Source organism: Chiroxiphia lanceolata, chromosome 9 (assembly GCF_009829145.1).
Source record: "Chiroxiphia lanceolata isolate bChiLan1 chromosome 9, bChiLan1.pri, whole genome shotgun sequence".
Taxonomy (NCBI): Eukaryota; Metazoa; Chordata; class Aves; order Passeriformes; family Pipridae; genus Chiroxiphia; species Chiroxiphia lanceolata.
Window position 1 is genome coordinate 18,422,988 of NC_045645.1, and position 17,757 is coordinate 18,440,744.

Consider the following 17,757-nt stretch of genomic DNA (forward strand, 5'->3'; position numbering starts at 1 on the left):
TTTGGCACCAAGATAGAGGTAAAATGTGAAGAAAATCCTGAAATATTTTACCTTGCTAAATAGTCAGAGGGTAAACTTGGGATCCAGGGGACTGAGCGGGGACCTGGGCTCACACCTGGGATTTAAACCTGGCTCTCACAGGTCAGGCTCATGTGCAGGTCAGCAGGCTGTGCTAGTATGAGTGTGTATCCTGTGAGAGCTGTTTCCCTTTGTATTAATAATTCAATATTTGCAAGGAAGTGGAGAAGAGAGAGAGACTAATCCTACAGTCTAGTGGTCAAACATCCACCTGGGATACTGGGATCCTTCCCTGTCAAAACCACCCAAGAAACAGGAGGGTAGGATGGAGGAAAGAGTGATGCCTCTTGCAGCTTAGCAACTGTCAGCTGATCAAGGAAGGTTACTGCCTGAGCACTGGCTGGCAAGAAAACACCAATTGTAACAACTTGAAATTAAATGGGGGTTTCGAAGTAATCTCATTAAGTCTTTCCTTCTTTGAAAGATTTTTTAAAAAATATTTTAAAAAAACAGAGACAGAAGTCTATTTTTAAAACATCTCAGGATTTGGCAATGATGTTAATAAACTTTTTTATTATTATTATTTTTATGTACACTAGACAAACCATAAGAAACTACCTGTAAGTTAGTAATTTAAAGGGCATTATAAAAAAAAATTCTGTTTCAATGTCTTTCTTATCTAGAAAAATGAAGGACGAACTTCCTGCATAGAGTTGCTTCTGCATGAGGCAGACAACAAGAGGAGGGATGAGAAGGTCGAGGGGAAATTTTATATGGAATAAATTTTTTCAGTACGTGGCCAGGTAGGAGCACAATTCTGAACCCTGGAGGACAGCAAAGCCTGTAAGTCAAAATGTGAGGCTGCTGCTAGGCCAGGGCATTAGCACATCTTCATTATCTGCTTTGTCAGAAACCTTCATCAAACTCGGAGGAGTTTGCACTCACCTGGAGAAGAAAACCTGCACCGTACTATGAAATGTGTGGACACAGTGAATTTATAAACTCCTGAAGAACGTCGGTCCTTTAAGAGACCAACTTCCTTCTACACGACCCAGTCACTGCCACAGGCCAGCGGACAGAGACGGGCTGACCTGTGGTCTCATCTCGGGGTGTGACAGGCTGTGTTCTGGGCTGGGGTGGTTCATCTCCAGTGTCTGGGGGCCACCTCCTCATGCACACCGCACCTCCACCCAGGCTCTTGGGAGCAAAGGGAAAGGCAGACGGCCAGGATAGGACACGTTTCTCTATGTGACACCAAGGAAGGAAAGTGTCCCTGCTGCAGTTTTGGATTTTTGCTCTCTGAAGCACAAGCACCCTTCCAGACAGAACACCCTTATAACTGGCAAGCAATGCTGCTGGGGGTAGAGAGAGTTTCCTATGATTTATGGAAGGGAAAAAGATAAGCAAGCTCAGACTGATCTAAAATCCAGTTTAACACAGCACTCCAGAAATATTCCATTGCAAGCAATTCCATTCCAGCTGGACAATGCTGGGTCACCAGTGCTGAGCCAAGGTACATTTCACACCTCACCAGCACATCTGACTAAGGGGACCCTGTGCTGAGACCTCCATAGGACTGGGGCCAGCTCCCACCTCACTCACCCATGGTCACACAGCACCGTAAGTGCGTCACCCTGCAGGCCAGGGGCTCCTGCCTCACTCACTGTACCTCTGTGCCATGCGAGCACCACCGCTAGTCCAGAATCTGTGCACATGGAAAAATCCAGAAAGCCCAACCCAGCTTGGCTACGCGCTGTATCTGCTCTAGGTTTGTGCATGACAGAACACAATAAACCAGCTGTGCTTTGGTAAAACACACTGAAAATGAACTAGACATTGCTTCTATAATAGTGTTGACTTTCACTTAAAAATTAATTCTCTCTTGAGAGGCATTATTTGAAAAAACCCCCAAAAACTTACTGACTCTATCAGATAATAAAATAAAACAAGAAGTTTACGCACATCAAACTAGAAACCCAATACATTACGCTACGAAGCGTCTTTCATGCCAAGACCACAGAGCACTTCCCAACAAGCCTGTAGGCATGTAAGTGGTGTTACTGCCATTCCACAGACAGGAGAAATAAAGCATGGAAAGGTCAAGTGTCTGGCTGCAGGCCACACGTCTCAGCCGTAGCACGGCTGGGAACAGAAGTACGGCCACTCTGCCCCTTGCTCTGATGAGATGACATGCTCTCCCACGTTTTGTAAGCATGCTAGCTCTCTTGATTTAAAATTGCTTTCCTACTTTTGTAGATTTGTACACTGCTATAGCAGGCCACTGAGCAGAACGTACTACAACACGCTGCCAAGCCAATTGACTTTATTGGCTCTGTGGCTTTCTTTTGTGCAAGGAGTTGTGTGATTGGGACCTAGTGATGACAACTAAGCAAGAAACATTTATATATTCGTCTGTTACATTATGCTCTTTCAAAACATAGTAAATTGACAGCACTTCCAGCGTTTTTCATATTTTTTAAATAACCAGATTTGTGTTATAGGTAATGGTGCGTTCTAAAATGTCATTTTCTCTCTTCTATCATACATGTAAAACTTCAGGAAAAATAAATCCATACATACACACACACATATATATAAATAAAATAAAGAACTTTTCTTCAGGTCCACTTAGTATTATAAACCAGAGAAATGCTGGTACATCCTCACAGCTGAGCATGCAGGTGCCACTGTAATTTACACTGCATATGTGTTTCAAATTCCTGACATAAGAGACACACTTTTCATAATGCAGTCATTTTATAGATTTTATTAGGCAGACTTATGGTAGGAAGGAATATTCAGAAATTGCAACTTAAATGAGAAAATGTGAATGGTGTTACTTATATAAAATACTACTGCAATAGTTCTTTTATTAATTTTTAATGCACAGCACCCACTGTGACCTCCTTTATTCTTTTCCTGTCAACATGGCAGGCTAGAGAAATTGAAATGGGCTGTAGCTGTTCTCTTCTTGTTCCCCTCTTCCTCCAATTTTGCATAATATTAAAATATAACATCTTATTGGACTGTCACTGTGAAATAATCATTATGCGATAGGCATAATGATTTTTTCTGATTGTTATCTCTTTCTTACTTTTCAGCATTCTCTAAAAAATTTCAAATTCCATGTAGTTATCTAAATTAATAACACAATTTGCCACTGAATACACTCATCTGAATTAAAGTTTGTTTAAAAGTTATCTTTTGCTACATTTCTTATGGTTCTCTAAGGGTAACACCAGTCACATAAAATAAAGAACCTTTTTGCCTGTCCAGTCTCCTCCAATTATGTTTTTGGGGTGATGTAGGAGATAGGTCTGATAGAATAGCATTTGACTCAATCAGGAGGAGGCTACTACTTCTGTTATGTATATTTACTGCTACCTCTATCACCAAGGAGACTAATCTCCATACCAGTAAAGTCAAGAAGCTCATAGCATTGTCTTTGCAGGGCCAAGTTCGTGTTGTCACAGCAACAGAGCGCACAGGGTCAATAGATTAATACATTAGTGTGCACAGGCACTGAACTGGAGTGTAAAAGTTTTGTTGCTGGTTTGAAAATTAAACTGTGAAGCAGGACTTAAAAGTATGGCCTACACAAGATATTCTTGTATATCTTGAGGAATAGGCTACAAAAATACGCATATATTTGCGTAATACTGTCTATCATTTTTACCACAGTGTGAAGAGGAGGAAATAACATCCCTGGAAGAGGTGCACTCAGTGGGAAGGATGGAGAAAGGCTGGAGATCGGGCTATGAAACATATACTGCATTTGGATTGTTGATATTTCCCTCTGCGATGCCCTTTCATTAGCCTCTGTCTAACGTGGGGCCTGACAATTGTGACAGGATGAAAAATTTGAGGAAAAGCGAGGGTCGCAAGGGAAGAGATTTCCTTCCCTCTCCAGTGACCCTATCACAGTATTCTGATGCAGTGCTTTACCATTAAGGAAAGGGCAACCCAAGAGCCTTCACACTTAATCTGTTCCATCTGTCATGACTTAGAAACACTGACCAGCAGTGAGCTTTAAGGACTCGGTGCGACTGCAGACATGATATTCTAGCCCACTACAAGGACCTCCTGATGTTTTGAAAGCCTCCGAGGAAGTACCACGCATCAAAAAGGGCAACACCTACCTGACATCCCACCATATGTGGTCCTCAGTCCTCTACCAACTGCTGGCCAAGGTGTGCTGTCTGCTTTCAATCCCATCAGTCCTGACACAGTGTTGGTGGCTGTAACACCATCTGCGCCACCTGTGAAAGAAAAGGTCAGTCACTTTTTGTTAAATCATGTGTATAAGAACAAGAGAGGAAAAAATACAAGAGAAAACCTGTGAAACTCTGAAATAACTAGGAATTCAAATAAAGAGCTGAAGGGCAAAAGCAACAAACTGCAAGCGGATGCACAAAAAGGTCCTTAAGACCAGTGCTGGGCTGATAAATTTAGCATTAGCTTCAAGGCAGGCTGTATTAGTTGAAAGAGCTGTAAGGGCTGTAAGACAGCATGTGCAAAACACTGGGGCTGACAGGCATGTCTCTGCCCTTCAGCTGTGTGGGCCAGAACCTGTTAGAGTGGTTGTTCATGACCTGAGGGTACCTCAGGACAGGGGCCACCTCCTGCAAGCTTCTGAGCAGCAAGACAGTGTGACAAAGAAACAATGACCACGGTTCTAAGTGACAGATTAATGCACCTACTTGCAAACTTCCTCTCATGTTGTACTTTAAGCTCTAAAGAAAAAAAAATACAGCTTCAAATGGTGTATTTTTGTTTTCTCAGGACACACATGTAATTTTCACTACTAAATACAGGAATAGGGGAATTAACAGTGGTATGGTAAACATAAATATGACAGAAGTAAGAGCGTGCAGGCAAACACATACAAACATATACAATTTATTGTTAACAGTCTACCATGGTTCTCTTCATATATTGCTATATTTTAGATGCATGGACCTTTGATTATTGTGCTTATTCTAAATAGATCAAACAAACTATTTTCATATTAGTTTCTGTTATTATGTGTTATTCCGGTAACACTCCTATCATATCCCATCCAGTAAATTAGTAAATCTGCACAGCTTGTGCACTGGAGTCGCTCACCTTCCTGTGCAGCCGTTGCAATATTCACAATATCAGTGACATTTGGGGTCAGCTTGGCAAAGAAAGGAATTTGAACAGCTTGTCTAACCCAGCGACAGATGTTCCGTACCAGCTCTGGATCCTGTTCAAATAGGTCAGATAAATACAGAACATAATTAAAAGTAATATGAACAAAAGGTATATCAAGGAAATAGAAAACTTTGCTATAAGTGGTTATACTGCAATTTTGTGAAATTGCACATCAGAATTGAACCTTATCTCATTAGTTAACTTATTTCAGACACATAGAATAACTGCAAATCCAATACAGAAAGGTTAGTGCATGAAAAAAAAAAAATCAATTTTTTTTCAAAAAGACAAAAATATCACACAACATTCCCTTCCCAGAGAGAGGAAAACACTATTTTGGATGACAGAGATTTTCTTTACCTATTTATTTCAAAATTTACTTTTCAGTTTTAATGACTCACTCTACGTAAGGTATACTAAAACTAAGCAGCATCCTATGGAATAATGTGAACCTGAAGCATTGGATGATTATGCCTTGATCAGAACAGCAAGGATGAATCGAGGTTCTAGGGCTATCAGAACACAATTCAGCATTTCTGAACTCTGAGAATAGCTCAGGATGGCCACAGTGTAAATGAAAGATCAAAAACTTCTCTGTTAAAGCCAGAAATTGAAATCTTTGAGTATTGGCTTTTCCTGATTTCCAGGCATTTACTTCCCTTAAGGAATAGGTCTAATGTAGACAGTAATCAACTATCCTTTCCATTGAGAATAGTTCAGCGGAACTAACATCTGCATCTGGTGCATGTAATGATTGTTGTTCAATATAACTCCTAGTATGGGTTCTTCTTTTTTTTTCTGTTGCCAATTGATAATGCTCTTCAACAAATACTTTAAAGTTTGCAATACTGATCCATGTAGAATGTGGTGCATGTTCTGGTTAAAAACTGAATGGTGTTATCACAAGATTTAGGATTTACTACAAGTATTACCTGTGAGTCGGTTATTTGGTACTGCAGCAATTATTTACATTTACTAAGTCTTTATCACTCAGATAATTAAATGTCATATATGAATTCTTTCCTCCCATTTGGATATTGCAAAAACTCAGAAACCTGCACTGCTATGTAGTAAATGAGAAAGGGATGGGACTAAATGAAGTTTAGTTTAAAACAATTCGGTGGACTGCAAGGTTGCCAGTCTAATGAACACACAGGAACTATCCCCCTGTTGTTTTTTCTTTTTACACCAATGGTTAAATACAAACAAAAAACCCCACAGGCTGTGTTCCTAGAAAGAACACAGTGCTTGACACGAACAGTAAAACCCTAAGACTTAGCTGTGCCATTCCTATAAAAATGGTCATCTCCCCGCCCATGTAGCTTCCATGAAATATGTATGAACCTAGCACTGGCAGTATGAAAGTAGTTGCATCTTTGACTTTCATTTCTGTTTTGAATTTCCTTGAGGCCCAATGCAGAAATGATAGCCCCTCTAGAAGACATGAATTGTATATCCTTTATGTTAATTCTTCTCCTTAGAAATCCTTGTAATAATGTTCAGGATGTTGGCACCACATAACTCATTATGCTGATTTCATTGTGCTTATAGTGCTGCCATAAAAATTCTTACTCCTACACACACTAATGCTTTAAAAAATACAATTATTTTAATCTACACTGAATAACTTGTTCAGAGATGTCTTTCATACAAAACCAATTTTCACCCTAGTTTGTCTTTCTTAATAAATAATAATTGACTTTTTTTTTTCCTCCAAAACTAAGTAAAGATCTTTATTTTCAATCATTCTGCTTCTCACACACCAAGATTAATGCAATGAATGCAATGGAACAGTCTTCTATTTCTAAGCTAATAAACAGTTCAAACATCTGATTACACGGCACATGATTAGACAAAGCCTTAAAAGGTTCACTTGTAACGGCCTTGGAAAACTGCCCATTTTTGGTACCAATAAAACCACAGGTAAATTAACAGGAAAATAATTTGAAAATTCAACTGAAGGAAAAAAATAGGAATGTTTAGTGAGGAAATATACAAAAAAATGAAACAAAAGTGAACACAGTGCTTTGCTGTATAGTGAGACAGTCAGTGGAAAGGTCATAAATTTTGTACAAAAAATTAGAATTTCCATTAAATTTGACAATTTTGGACTGAAAAAGGTACTTCTAAAGGTGATTTTTTTCTCCCGTAATATTTTATCTAATTTATTTGCTCTTGAAATAAATATCACATGAAGATAATACTGGCTAACTTAAAAACACTACTGTTTACCCTTGCACCACACCCAAAACACACACACACACAAGCATAATGTATCTTGCTGCTTCCCTTCTCAGTGCGAGTCCTGATGGAGCATCCAGATGATCCATTTTCCACCCTCCTCCCCCACATCCTTGCCTCCAGACCCTCCTGCTCAGATTCCTCCCAGTGCAGTGGCCAACACCAGTGAGCCACCTCAGCCCATCCTCTCTCCCCTCACAACAGTGACATTGCAAGTGTCCAGTGGTCACAGACTAAGCTTCCCTGCTGCCAGAGGGACTTCTATGCCATGAAGTCACTCCATGAGAACAGCAGTGCTCTACAGGCAACTAACATGTTCTCAAAAAGTAATAATATCCACGCCTGTTTTTTTTTTTTTAACTCACATTTTCTTCTTTAGATCATTCAGAAAAGTTATTTGTTAACTTATAAATTTCATAATTCTCTACTATATTTGCACTGAGGACTTGGACAAATGCATCATAAGCATTCAGATGGTTGAAAACAAAAGATACTCATGTCAACGGACAGCTAATTTTCATAGGAAATGAATAAACTACATTCATATAAACCATGAGAAGTTCACTGGATGGTGCACAACCTCTTCACAGAAGTTTGCCTTTAGACTAAGAACAATTTGCAGAGGTCACACAAGAACACAAATTTTGAGAAACATTAAAGTGATTAGAAACAGAGAATTTACTTCTAAATGCAATCATTGACTAAAGAAATGCAGTTCAAAACTTCAGATTTCTGAGAATATTAATTTGTCATATTCAGCAAAGTTTTAAACTTGGGTTCAAATTTAACAACATGAGTAGCATGATACCAAAAACTAGTTTTGAAGAGGTTATGTACAGGCTTTATTTTGCCCAATTAATTCAGCTGATTGAGGGTCTCCCACCTACCTGGATTTCTGAAAGACTGACCCCAATTTACAAATTGGTTTTACCGATTCTAAGCAGAGATTGGGTTTATAAAACTTTCAGGGATGAGCATATAACTTGTGAAAGAACGAATCTTGAGGTCTGTAAATCATATTATAAAAAATACCTGTCACTCTTAATACAACATAAATATCTTTTTTTATCCCAATCCAACTTTACAAAAGTGCCTGCAGCTTTTATCATTGATAAAGTGGTTGATGAAGCCTGCATAGTTAAGAAATATTTTCTAAATGGCTTGATAAGTAAAATGTAATAACATAAGCCGTAAAAACAGATGAGCATTTGTATTCGCAAAATCAACAATATCAACTAAATAAAATACTATTCTGCTTAATTTAGTACATTTAGTAATGCTTTTGGTTCAGAATCTACCATGTTGCTATAAATTGTCTTCTTTCATTACACATAACTAGGTTTGTTGGTTCTCTTATTAACAATGATACAGTGAGATTGTTACAGAATGTGTAGCATAATTTTGCACTGTGTGTCAATCCAGAAGAATGAACAAATGCTTCAATGGACTGTGACATCCATTGCTACCACACTTCATTAATCTGCTGTATTTTTATTTTTTTTTAAACAAACCCTATCTAAACAAAAGCTTGGTAAAATTAACATCAGCTTAAAGATAATATTGATTCATGCAGTGTACCTACAGGAATCTGTTGGCAATTTAATACCATATAAAGTCTCTTTTGGTATGAGCTGTACATCAGTGTGTCTTCTGTCTTCCTGTTCTTAATCAAATATTGCTTGTTTATTCCAAAGGCACAGGAGATTTGAATGTTACAGGGGTTGTCTTTTTACTTCCCTAAGCAGCAACACCGAATCATTTTTCCTGAATATTCATTATAGCCTTGGGCTAGATGGAGCTTTTAATCCTAACTACTCATTGCCAATGGGTAGATATACTAGAGGAAAAACAACCATTCACCTTTTTTTCTAAATGATCACATGATAAGCTTAACTACAACCATAACTATAAGACCTCAGAAATTAAAGCAGCAAGTTGTCTACTGATTGCATTTGGCATCAGTAATGAGATGAATCCCCTGGCCTATCACCCCCAAGGAAGATACATCCTGCATGTTTAAAAAGGAGCATGAAAATGCTGTGCATAGAGTAGGTCACCTCTCCTTGTGTTTCACGGAAAGAAACAAAACCATGATGAGATTATCACATAAATGTCTGGCTGTAGATTTTTGGAAATTTTTATTGTGACCTATTTTCAGCGTTCTTGCAGGGTTCTCATTTTTACACTATCCCGTTACTGCACAATATTTACACCGTATTCAGAACACCTCTCTGAGGTAGGGAAGTACTATTATACCTGTTCAATAAATGGAGAGAGGAAAGTCAGATAGCCTGAGGTGCACCTCCTACAACTCACCTTGCTTTGGTGCCCAGTTTTTACTACATCATTTGCATAAGGACCTGAAAAGGTTTGTCTGGCAGAAACTGCACTTGATTCTTTGGAATACCATAGATAATTGGAATAATTTGGAATAACCATGAGATGTTCTCCACAGTAACAACAGAAATATTTTTCATACTTGAATTTAAATAGTTTTTCAGACTATTTGAGTAATGCAAAAGATAAAAATATAACTACTTTAGGGTAACAAACGTGTTTCCTAACTATGCAAATAGTCCTCAGGAAGCACATATGTGTGAGAGCATGTACATATGTGTGTGTGCACATATAAAGAATACAAATGTCAGTCTGAAAGATGTCATAAAAATAAACTTGTTCCCCCAAGAAATTAATAAGAAAGGTTACCACTAAGTCGAGCACATTAGCTGATCTTGTCTAATTGGTCCCACATAAAATGGACCATAAATAATGGTAGCAGTTCTGTCTCACTAAGAACAGGATAAGGACTTGTGCAGTTGTGGAAAGTATGAAAACATAACTTTTCTCAGACAAAATCCTGACTTTACATATGTATGAAGGCTTCCTTACATTGGACTACCGGATTTATCACCACAGGTGACATTGATGATTTGTGCAAACCCATTTTCCTGACTCTGCTGGGAAGTTCTAGATGGCACAAAGAGTGTTGCAAGATTCATTAAGACTTTGTATGTAAACTCCTTAAACCTCATCTATCACTGATTAAAATGACCTAAACAAAAAGTTTCAGAAATTAAAATACTTTATTGTATTTAATGCAAGTGTAAGTCTCATCTGCCTCATACATAAAAGTCTTTGATGGCCACATACCTATTCTCATATATATCTCTATATATAGCTAAATCATGCATTATTTCAGCATGTTTGCAATTTTAAATACTGACAGTAAGTTACAGAGGACTTACTTTGTCTTTTCATTAACAGATATGGGATTCCTTACATACAGTTAGTAGGCAAGTGGCATCGAGAGTCCCTCATCGTTGCTTTCTTCTCATGGTAGATTTTCTTTCTGAACTGGTTCTTCAGAAAGATTTTGTATCCCCTTATATCTATTATCATTAGAGGAATTTTTCATAGGAAAAAATGTTCTACAGTTAACTTTCTCATTCCAAACAGTAGATACATTTTCCAAAATAGCACTGATAGCTACAGGAAAAGGAGAGAGTTCCTTAAAATATGAAGAAAAAGTAAAAGTAGGGGAATTCCAGCTTAAAAGATTGCAAATCAGTATCTTTAGCTTTCACCACTATTTTTTTATATATATATATATATTACTATTGATCTTTTCCACAGCTCTTTTCTCCCTCCTCCTATGAGAGGCCCAACACTGTCTTCATAAAACTGCCTCTCTCTAAACCTACACAAAATTTCCACAGTACCTAAATACAGAATTGCAGTCAATCACTATAGCAAAAGAGTCACCATTGCAGAATCTCATGGTTAATTTTACTGTCTTCTTACTGTCTTCTTAGGTTGTGCATTTGTCCCATTTCAAACTTAATTAAAGCTAACAATTCTTTTAAAGCCTGTCAAAATAAGGGAAGGATTTCCCAGGATGGAAGATGAATAACTCTCCACTTCTCATCTGGAGTAAAAAATTCTTCCTCATTCCTCAGGAAATTTGACAGCTTTTGGTCAACATCTATTGACCGCAGCTGTCAAGAAGAAAGAAATGAGGCAGTTTAACCTAAGGCAGGAATAACAGTTTTTACAGTTGTATGTGAAGCTATCCATACATATTAGGAAAAATTAAAAAAAATGCCCAAATTACTTCAGAGGCTTTGGGTTAGCCTGGTTAGTCTCACAAAAATGTAGCTGCTGGTTGAGAGTTTATATCCTTCTGGCAAGAATCTGTGATATGATGTGATGTGAAACCAACGTCATAAAATAAACTTTTACAGATAACGGCGGTATGGGAATTCACGACCCTTTTGCAGTTGTATTGTTTTTTTGCATGAGATCCTAGGTATACTAGTTTAGCCAAAACAAACAAACAAAAACCCCAAATTTCAAAAGCTCATTAAATATCTTCAATAAAATGGTACAGGAAAATCCTATCCAAGATAAAAATTCAAAAACATCCAAAAATGCATAATTTCATATTTTGTTCCAGTAGGGTAAAAATGTTTCATTCCAGTTTAGGCCTTCAGTTTTTTTTGATTAACTTGTACTTTGAAACAAGAGATCTTTTCAATATGAAGAGATGTTGTAGAGGGTTTTTCTGGGGGAAGAATTGCTAAAAGATCAGAGATTCAGATGAGAAAAATGAAGCAAATTTCACAGTTACCATTTAACTAAACTACCATAGCAACAATACACACTGAGACTACTGCTCACTGGTTTAATTCAAGGACATATTTATTTTCTACTCTCTTACATACTCTAAAATGCTCCTTTACTTAAAAAAAGTCTTTTAAAACAAGTCTACTGGGTAAATTAAGACATTTATGTTGTTTCTACATAGTAAAACATTCTCTTTATAATTTGAACAAAACCTGTAACATTTCTAAACTGAAAAGATATCTTATTTAACTAAACAAGTCCTACTAGTGAAACAAGCACATTTTTGCTTACAAAATACTGCAGATTAAGATGCAGAAGTATAGCTTTGAAAATATAGTTTTTATATTCTTTCTTTTGCTTATAGTCTTTTCACTCAGACAAAAACATTACCACTTGAGACCATGTAAAGACTATATTTTTATCCTGTATTTTAATTTAATTTAAAAAAAAGTTTATAGAGAGTAATGACTCCCAATTCATAGATGTTTTCATCAAAGTAAAAATCTAAGCAAGAGCTGAGTGACTTGATTCAAATCTCCCCCCCCCCCCATGGTAAGTTGTAAGACCTAAAAAACTCCTGCCACCTAGCTCCATTCTTAGATACTTGGACTTTATTAATTTATAGTAAAGCTGCAAGCATGTTGTCACGATTTGATCAGCTGCTCTTCTGATCAGTCACTGAAAGTTCCACTTGGGGGACCCTAATTGAGATTCTCCTTTTCTTCCAGTGATACCAATGTGTCACTGGACAAAATCAAGTCACTCTGGATTAGGTCCAGGCTTTGGTCATGGCTGAGCTGAGAAGTCAAAGCTCTGAGACCCTGTCTATACTGAGAGAGATAACAGTGGGTATTGAGAAAAGCCAGCATGAGATTGTGACACTACTGTGGCTGCTATTTCTCGAAGGAGTCACAGGCTCTTCTCAGGCTACTTTGGAAAACTGGAAGAACAAATTGGTGCAAATAAAAGAACAGAACTATAAATTTAAATGTGTTCAACCAAATAATCCTGAAAAGACACATAAAAGGCTTTTACAGAATCAGAATTTCAATTTTAGCAGATCCCCATTTCCCTCGTCTGTCTTACTCTCCTTTGGTATCAAAATAACTATTTCTCCCTACTTCAGCTCTACAGTTAGAACCTTTGAAAGATGTTAAAAGCACAAGAAAAATAGCCTTTGATCACCTCACTCTATTCCAAATAAAAAAAAGGGAACAATAAGTTGTTGCAGTGTTTCTTTATTGTACTACACTACTGGAGCTGCACAAATGAACGATGCTTAACAGTACGTCAAAACACAAACAAAAAAACACCCCCAAACAAAAAGAACCCGCTCCAACAGGTTTTAACATATCACATCTAAAAGCTGTCAATTTTAACACAGGTCAGTATCCAATCTCAAGAACACATTTATCAAAGTACTGTGTTGATAATTCACTTTGGATACCTTATTAGCAGCATGGCACTCCTATATTCCTTCTTTAATAATGTCACACCTCATGACTGAAAACCAATGTGCAGACAAGGTCAAAAATGAACTGTAGATTTTTCATTGAGCAGTAAACAAAAGTACAAAATGTATATTTGCATTGGGAGTTAGAACAACAACTAGAGTAATGTCAAGATCAAGCACAACTTAAAAGGTTGGTGGCTGCCTTTAGTCAGCTTTGTAATTACTCCCTTTTCAGATCACAGAAATGCTTTCTGTTTTCTCCCCAGCACTACAAGGAAACAATTGAATTTATTTTGAAAACTGATTCTCTGTGTAGGTGGTCAAACCATAATATTTTTCCTCATTCTGAATGTTTGGGCTTTGTTTCACTTACTTTTAATTTAAAAATGTTAATCTAAGCACCCAGAAGAAACATCACTCTTAGAAAACTTTCTACTTTTAAAATTAACTTTAAGGCTTTTTCTATATGTTTATAGTTATCTTGCATGATAGGAAAAATTCTCTTTTTGTTTCACTGAGATATGTCAGTTAAAACTGTAGCAATCACACAATTTATAGCTGTTGATTTTAATGCAATATTAAGAGAGTCAGACGATTTTTCTTGGTTGTCAGAATAAACACTAATAATAGTTGCCTGAAAGTGTGATGCACAGATTGGCAGTTCAAATTAACAAATTATTTGTTCCAGTACCAATTGGGCTTAAACATTCTAAGTGAAAAATGTGAAACTGCACATTTACCTATTATAAACTTCTTAGACATCCTAACTGGAAAGATTTATTTATCAACAGCGTTGGTATACGTGAAGTGTTGACTAATAAAAATGCCTTTTTACCCCTGACAGACAAAAATATTTTATCTTAGTTGTTTCTAACCAACCAAACTAATGTTTCTTGTAGCACTGTGAAAAAGTGGTATGCAGTATGATTGAACAATATTTCAGCTCTTTAGTTCATGCAGAGGTCACCTGCTAGAAGGCATAAAGATTTGATTAGGTTTACGTCATACATGAAATATTCTAAAGGGAAGCACAGAACCCAAACATATGAGAGCTACAGCTACAAATAGCTTTCTTTTGTGGTCAGGTAGGCAAGCCCTGTCCTTTCCTATAATAATGAGGCAGAAGATACTAAATAGTTGAGGAAATCATAAACCTTTGAAACAACCAAATTAGGGAATGTAAAACCTATGCTCTGAGAAGAATTTGCCATTCAGTTTTTAAATGATCATCAAATGGTCTTGTATTGAGATTTATCCTACTGTAAAGAGCAAGATGTCTAACTTTACCAGGAGCTGAGGCAAAATGTAAAAAAGTATGACACTAGTCCTGAAAATTCTTGTGTAGGTAGTGAAGAGACTAGTTAACACACTGTTAATTAACTTTATCAAACGGTGGGATAAAACTGAAATCATAGAAAGAAAAAGCTATTAATGTGCACTGTGTGAATAACTTTTATTGTGCACCAAGATAAACAACCTTAAAATATTTTATTTTACCTCAACAGTTACTTGTTGGTGATCATTTCCTTTCCAATAAATCCTGTTTACCAGATACCATCGTTATGAAAAACTGCAATAACTTTATGCTGCAACCACATATCCAAAGGCAATCCACAGGGTCTGGACATTTAACCACAGAAATATGCTTGCCCGAGTCTTCTACAATTCCCTTTTCTGAAAAGTTCTCAGGGCATTAAATACAATTTCAAAAACAAGTATAGGTTGCCATTTGGCTTAAAAAAAATAATGGTTTTGTTTCTTTACAGGAACCACTCACTATATGCTTCATTGTAGTTAGACTACTGAAGTGTTATTAAAATAGCCAAGATCTTTTTGTTTCCTTTTTAAACAGTGGCAGATCAGTGATATTTTGGCCAAACTAATCTTCATTGTGACACCTGTCAAACACAATGTGAATTTCAGCAGAAATGCTTCCATCATAGTGAGACTGAAAATAAGGGTATCCCCAAATCGCTTTCATGTCTTCATGATTTCCAAGGAAAGAGAATCACCTTTACATTTTCTAATGTATTATATTATATTTTCTAAATATATTCCGCAGAGAATGCTTTCCATTCATAAATATAAGTCACCACATATAAACAGTATTTAAAACCTTATTAACAGCCATAGCATATCACTGAAAAATTTCAGCAAGTTGGTAGTGCTGTTAACATTACTGTCCTACTTATAATCCCTTTTTATTTTCCATTTTGTCTTTTGAGTAATTCAATTAAAAATCCTTCAAAGCAATAAAAGTGGATTAAATGTTGTCAAACCACAATATAAAATTACAGAATAGTGTTCTGAGGATGAATTTATTAAACTTTGGATCTTAATTCATTTCTTCTTGAGTGTATGAAAGAAGAATTCTTAAGACAAAACACCAATTAACTGTCATGATTCATTATTAAGTATTGTCTTCTTTTACAGACTACAAAAAATTGAATATATGAGGACATAAAGGACACATGGAAGAAATCCATTTAAATCACAACATTTAATCACACCTGAATTTTGCAAGGGCAACAGAAAAGAAAATGAATCCTCAGGTACCAGAGGAAGGTGACCATAAAGTCATCAAGCTTTTCCTGCACAGATTTCCAGTGAAATAGCTCATGAGTCAACTGTTACTTTGGAAGCAACTCAGCAAAGGGTTTAGTTTATGAGGAAAGTTTTAAAGAAGGAATGAATGGAAAAAGAAAAGAAACAGACACATCTGAAAGTAGGGAAGGTGAAAAAAGTAATCCAAAGAGGTTAAACAACAAAACCGAATTATCATAAAGTACCATGTTTGACCATGATCAGTGTGGGACCAGAAACCTAAGTCCACAAAATACATCTCCTGGCCTGTGAAAGAGTGTGATTAGATCTACATTTGCAGGAGTTGGAGGAGGCAATCAGCAGCATCCTTGAACACCCCAGATTCCCTCCCAGCAAAACAACACCCAGCATAGCACATCTCTGCACACACAGACTAACAGTGTCACTGCCTGAACCAAGGAATCCTTGTTCCTGAGGAGCCTGCACCTTGCGACTGAATTTCTTGCCTCTGCCTGAGTTTTTCCCTCAGCTGAACTACCAAGGTTCCTATTCATTTCCATATCCATTAGTTGGGCAGCGGACAATTTCTCTCCCCTACCTAGCTGCCTAGTTTTATGAACCTTGCATACAGTATCTCTGAAAGAGTTCTGACTCTGAGAAACATGACTGAAACAGGTCATTGGGTTGAAACATGCCCCAAAGCAACAGAGGGCAGTGCCAGACAAAAGACACTGAGATCAGCTAGCACTTAAATTCTTACAGTCCAGCCAAAATGGATGAAAGTGGCCAATAGAAGAGAACAAGACTAAATCCTGAAACTTCACTGCAAACACCAACACAAACGTCACTTTAAGTATACCGGTTTACACTGGATTTTGGGTGCTAATGTTTCATGTTCCATAGCCCAGTGTAGCTGTACTTGGCATTAATTCATTACAATAACTGATAAAGAAGAGAAGAGTGAGAACTAATACTGCCTTCAGGACTCAATGAATTATACTTAACCAGCATATTATTGTAGGCCGATAGTAGAATGTCACATGAACACAGATATAATCAAATTCTGTTTGGGGCATCATTTATTTAAAATACTTCAAGCTCCTTGCTGGCAGAGCAACAACGAATTAGCATGCTATGCTGCGCACTTCAATTAAAAAGCAGCCTCATCTTTCCTATTTCCAAGGTACAGTAGAGCAAATCTAATTGTGCCATGCAGCCAGCTCTCATGTTTGCAGAGTAACCAGGGCTTTGGGTTTTTTTTGCTTTTTGTTTTTGACAGATTTGTCATCTTCTGAATGAGGCAATATAGGTTTTTATGAAATGTGCCTCCTAATTGCAGGCAATAAACATAAACACAGCCAGCAGCAGAGGCTGTAGCAACTACAGTTGAAGTAAAATGAAAATAAAGGTAAGAAAAGAATCACAAAACAAATTCATTTTACATATGATCTGAATAGTTAAACCACCAGGATCTGGATTTCAGTGCTCACAAGAGACATACACATTCCACTTTCAATATCAATTAAAAAACCCCGAACCTAGAACTTAAATGCTGAGATAAGTGAAGATTTTTTATATTTTGGAGGTTAGAAGGTATGACTAATCAATAAGAAATACTTATATGCCAGGATGTTTTTAACTTTTAAAATATTTGCTTACAGCATAAAGAATCTCTGTTCTTGAACTTAGGCTGAGATCTTTGA

General features: G+C 36.9%; 1 protein-coding gene across 1 annotated transcript in view; it reads right to left on the reverse strand.

Moving 5' to 3' along the window:
• DPYD (dihydropyrimidine dehydrogenase) overlaps window positions 1-17,757 on the reverse strand; it is a 338,464-nt gene that overhangs the window by 85,405 nt on the left and 235,302 nt on the right. The window contains 2 exon segments of the mRNA XM_032695866.1: window positions 4,158-4,277; window positions 5,125-5,245. Coding sequence (XP_032551757.1) covers window positions 4,158-4,277; window positions 5,125-5,245 — 241 coding nt within the window.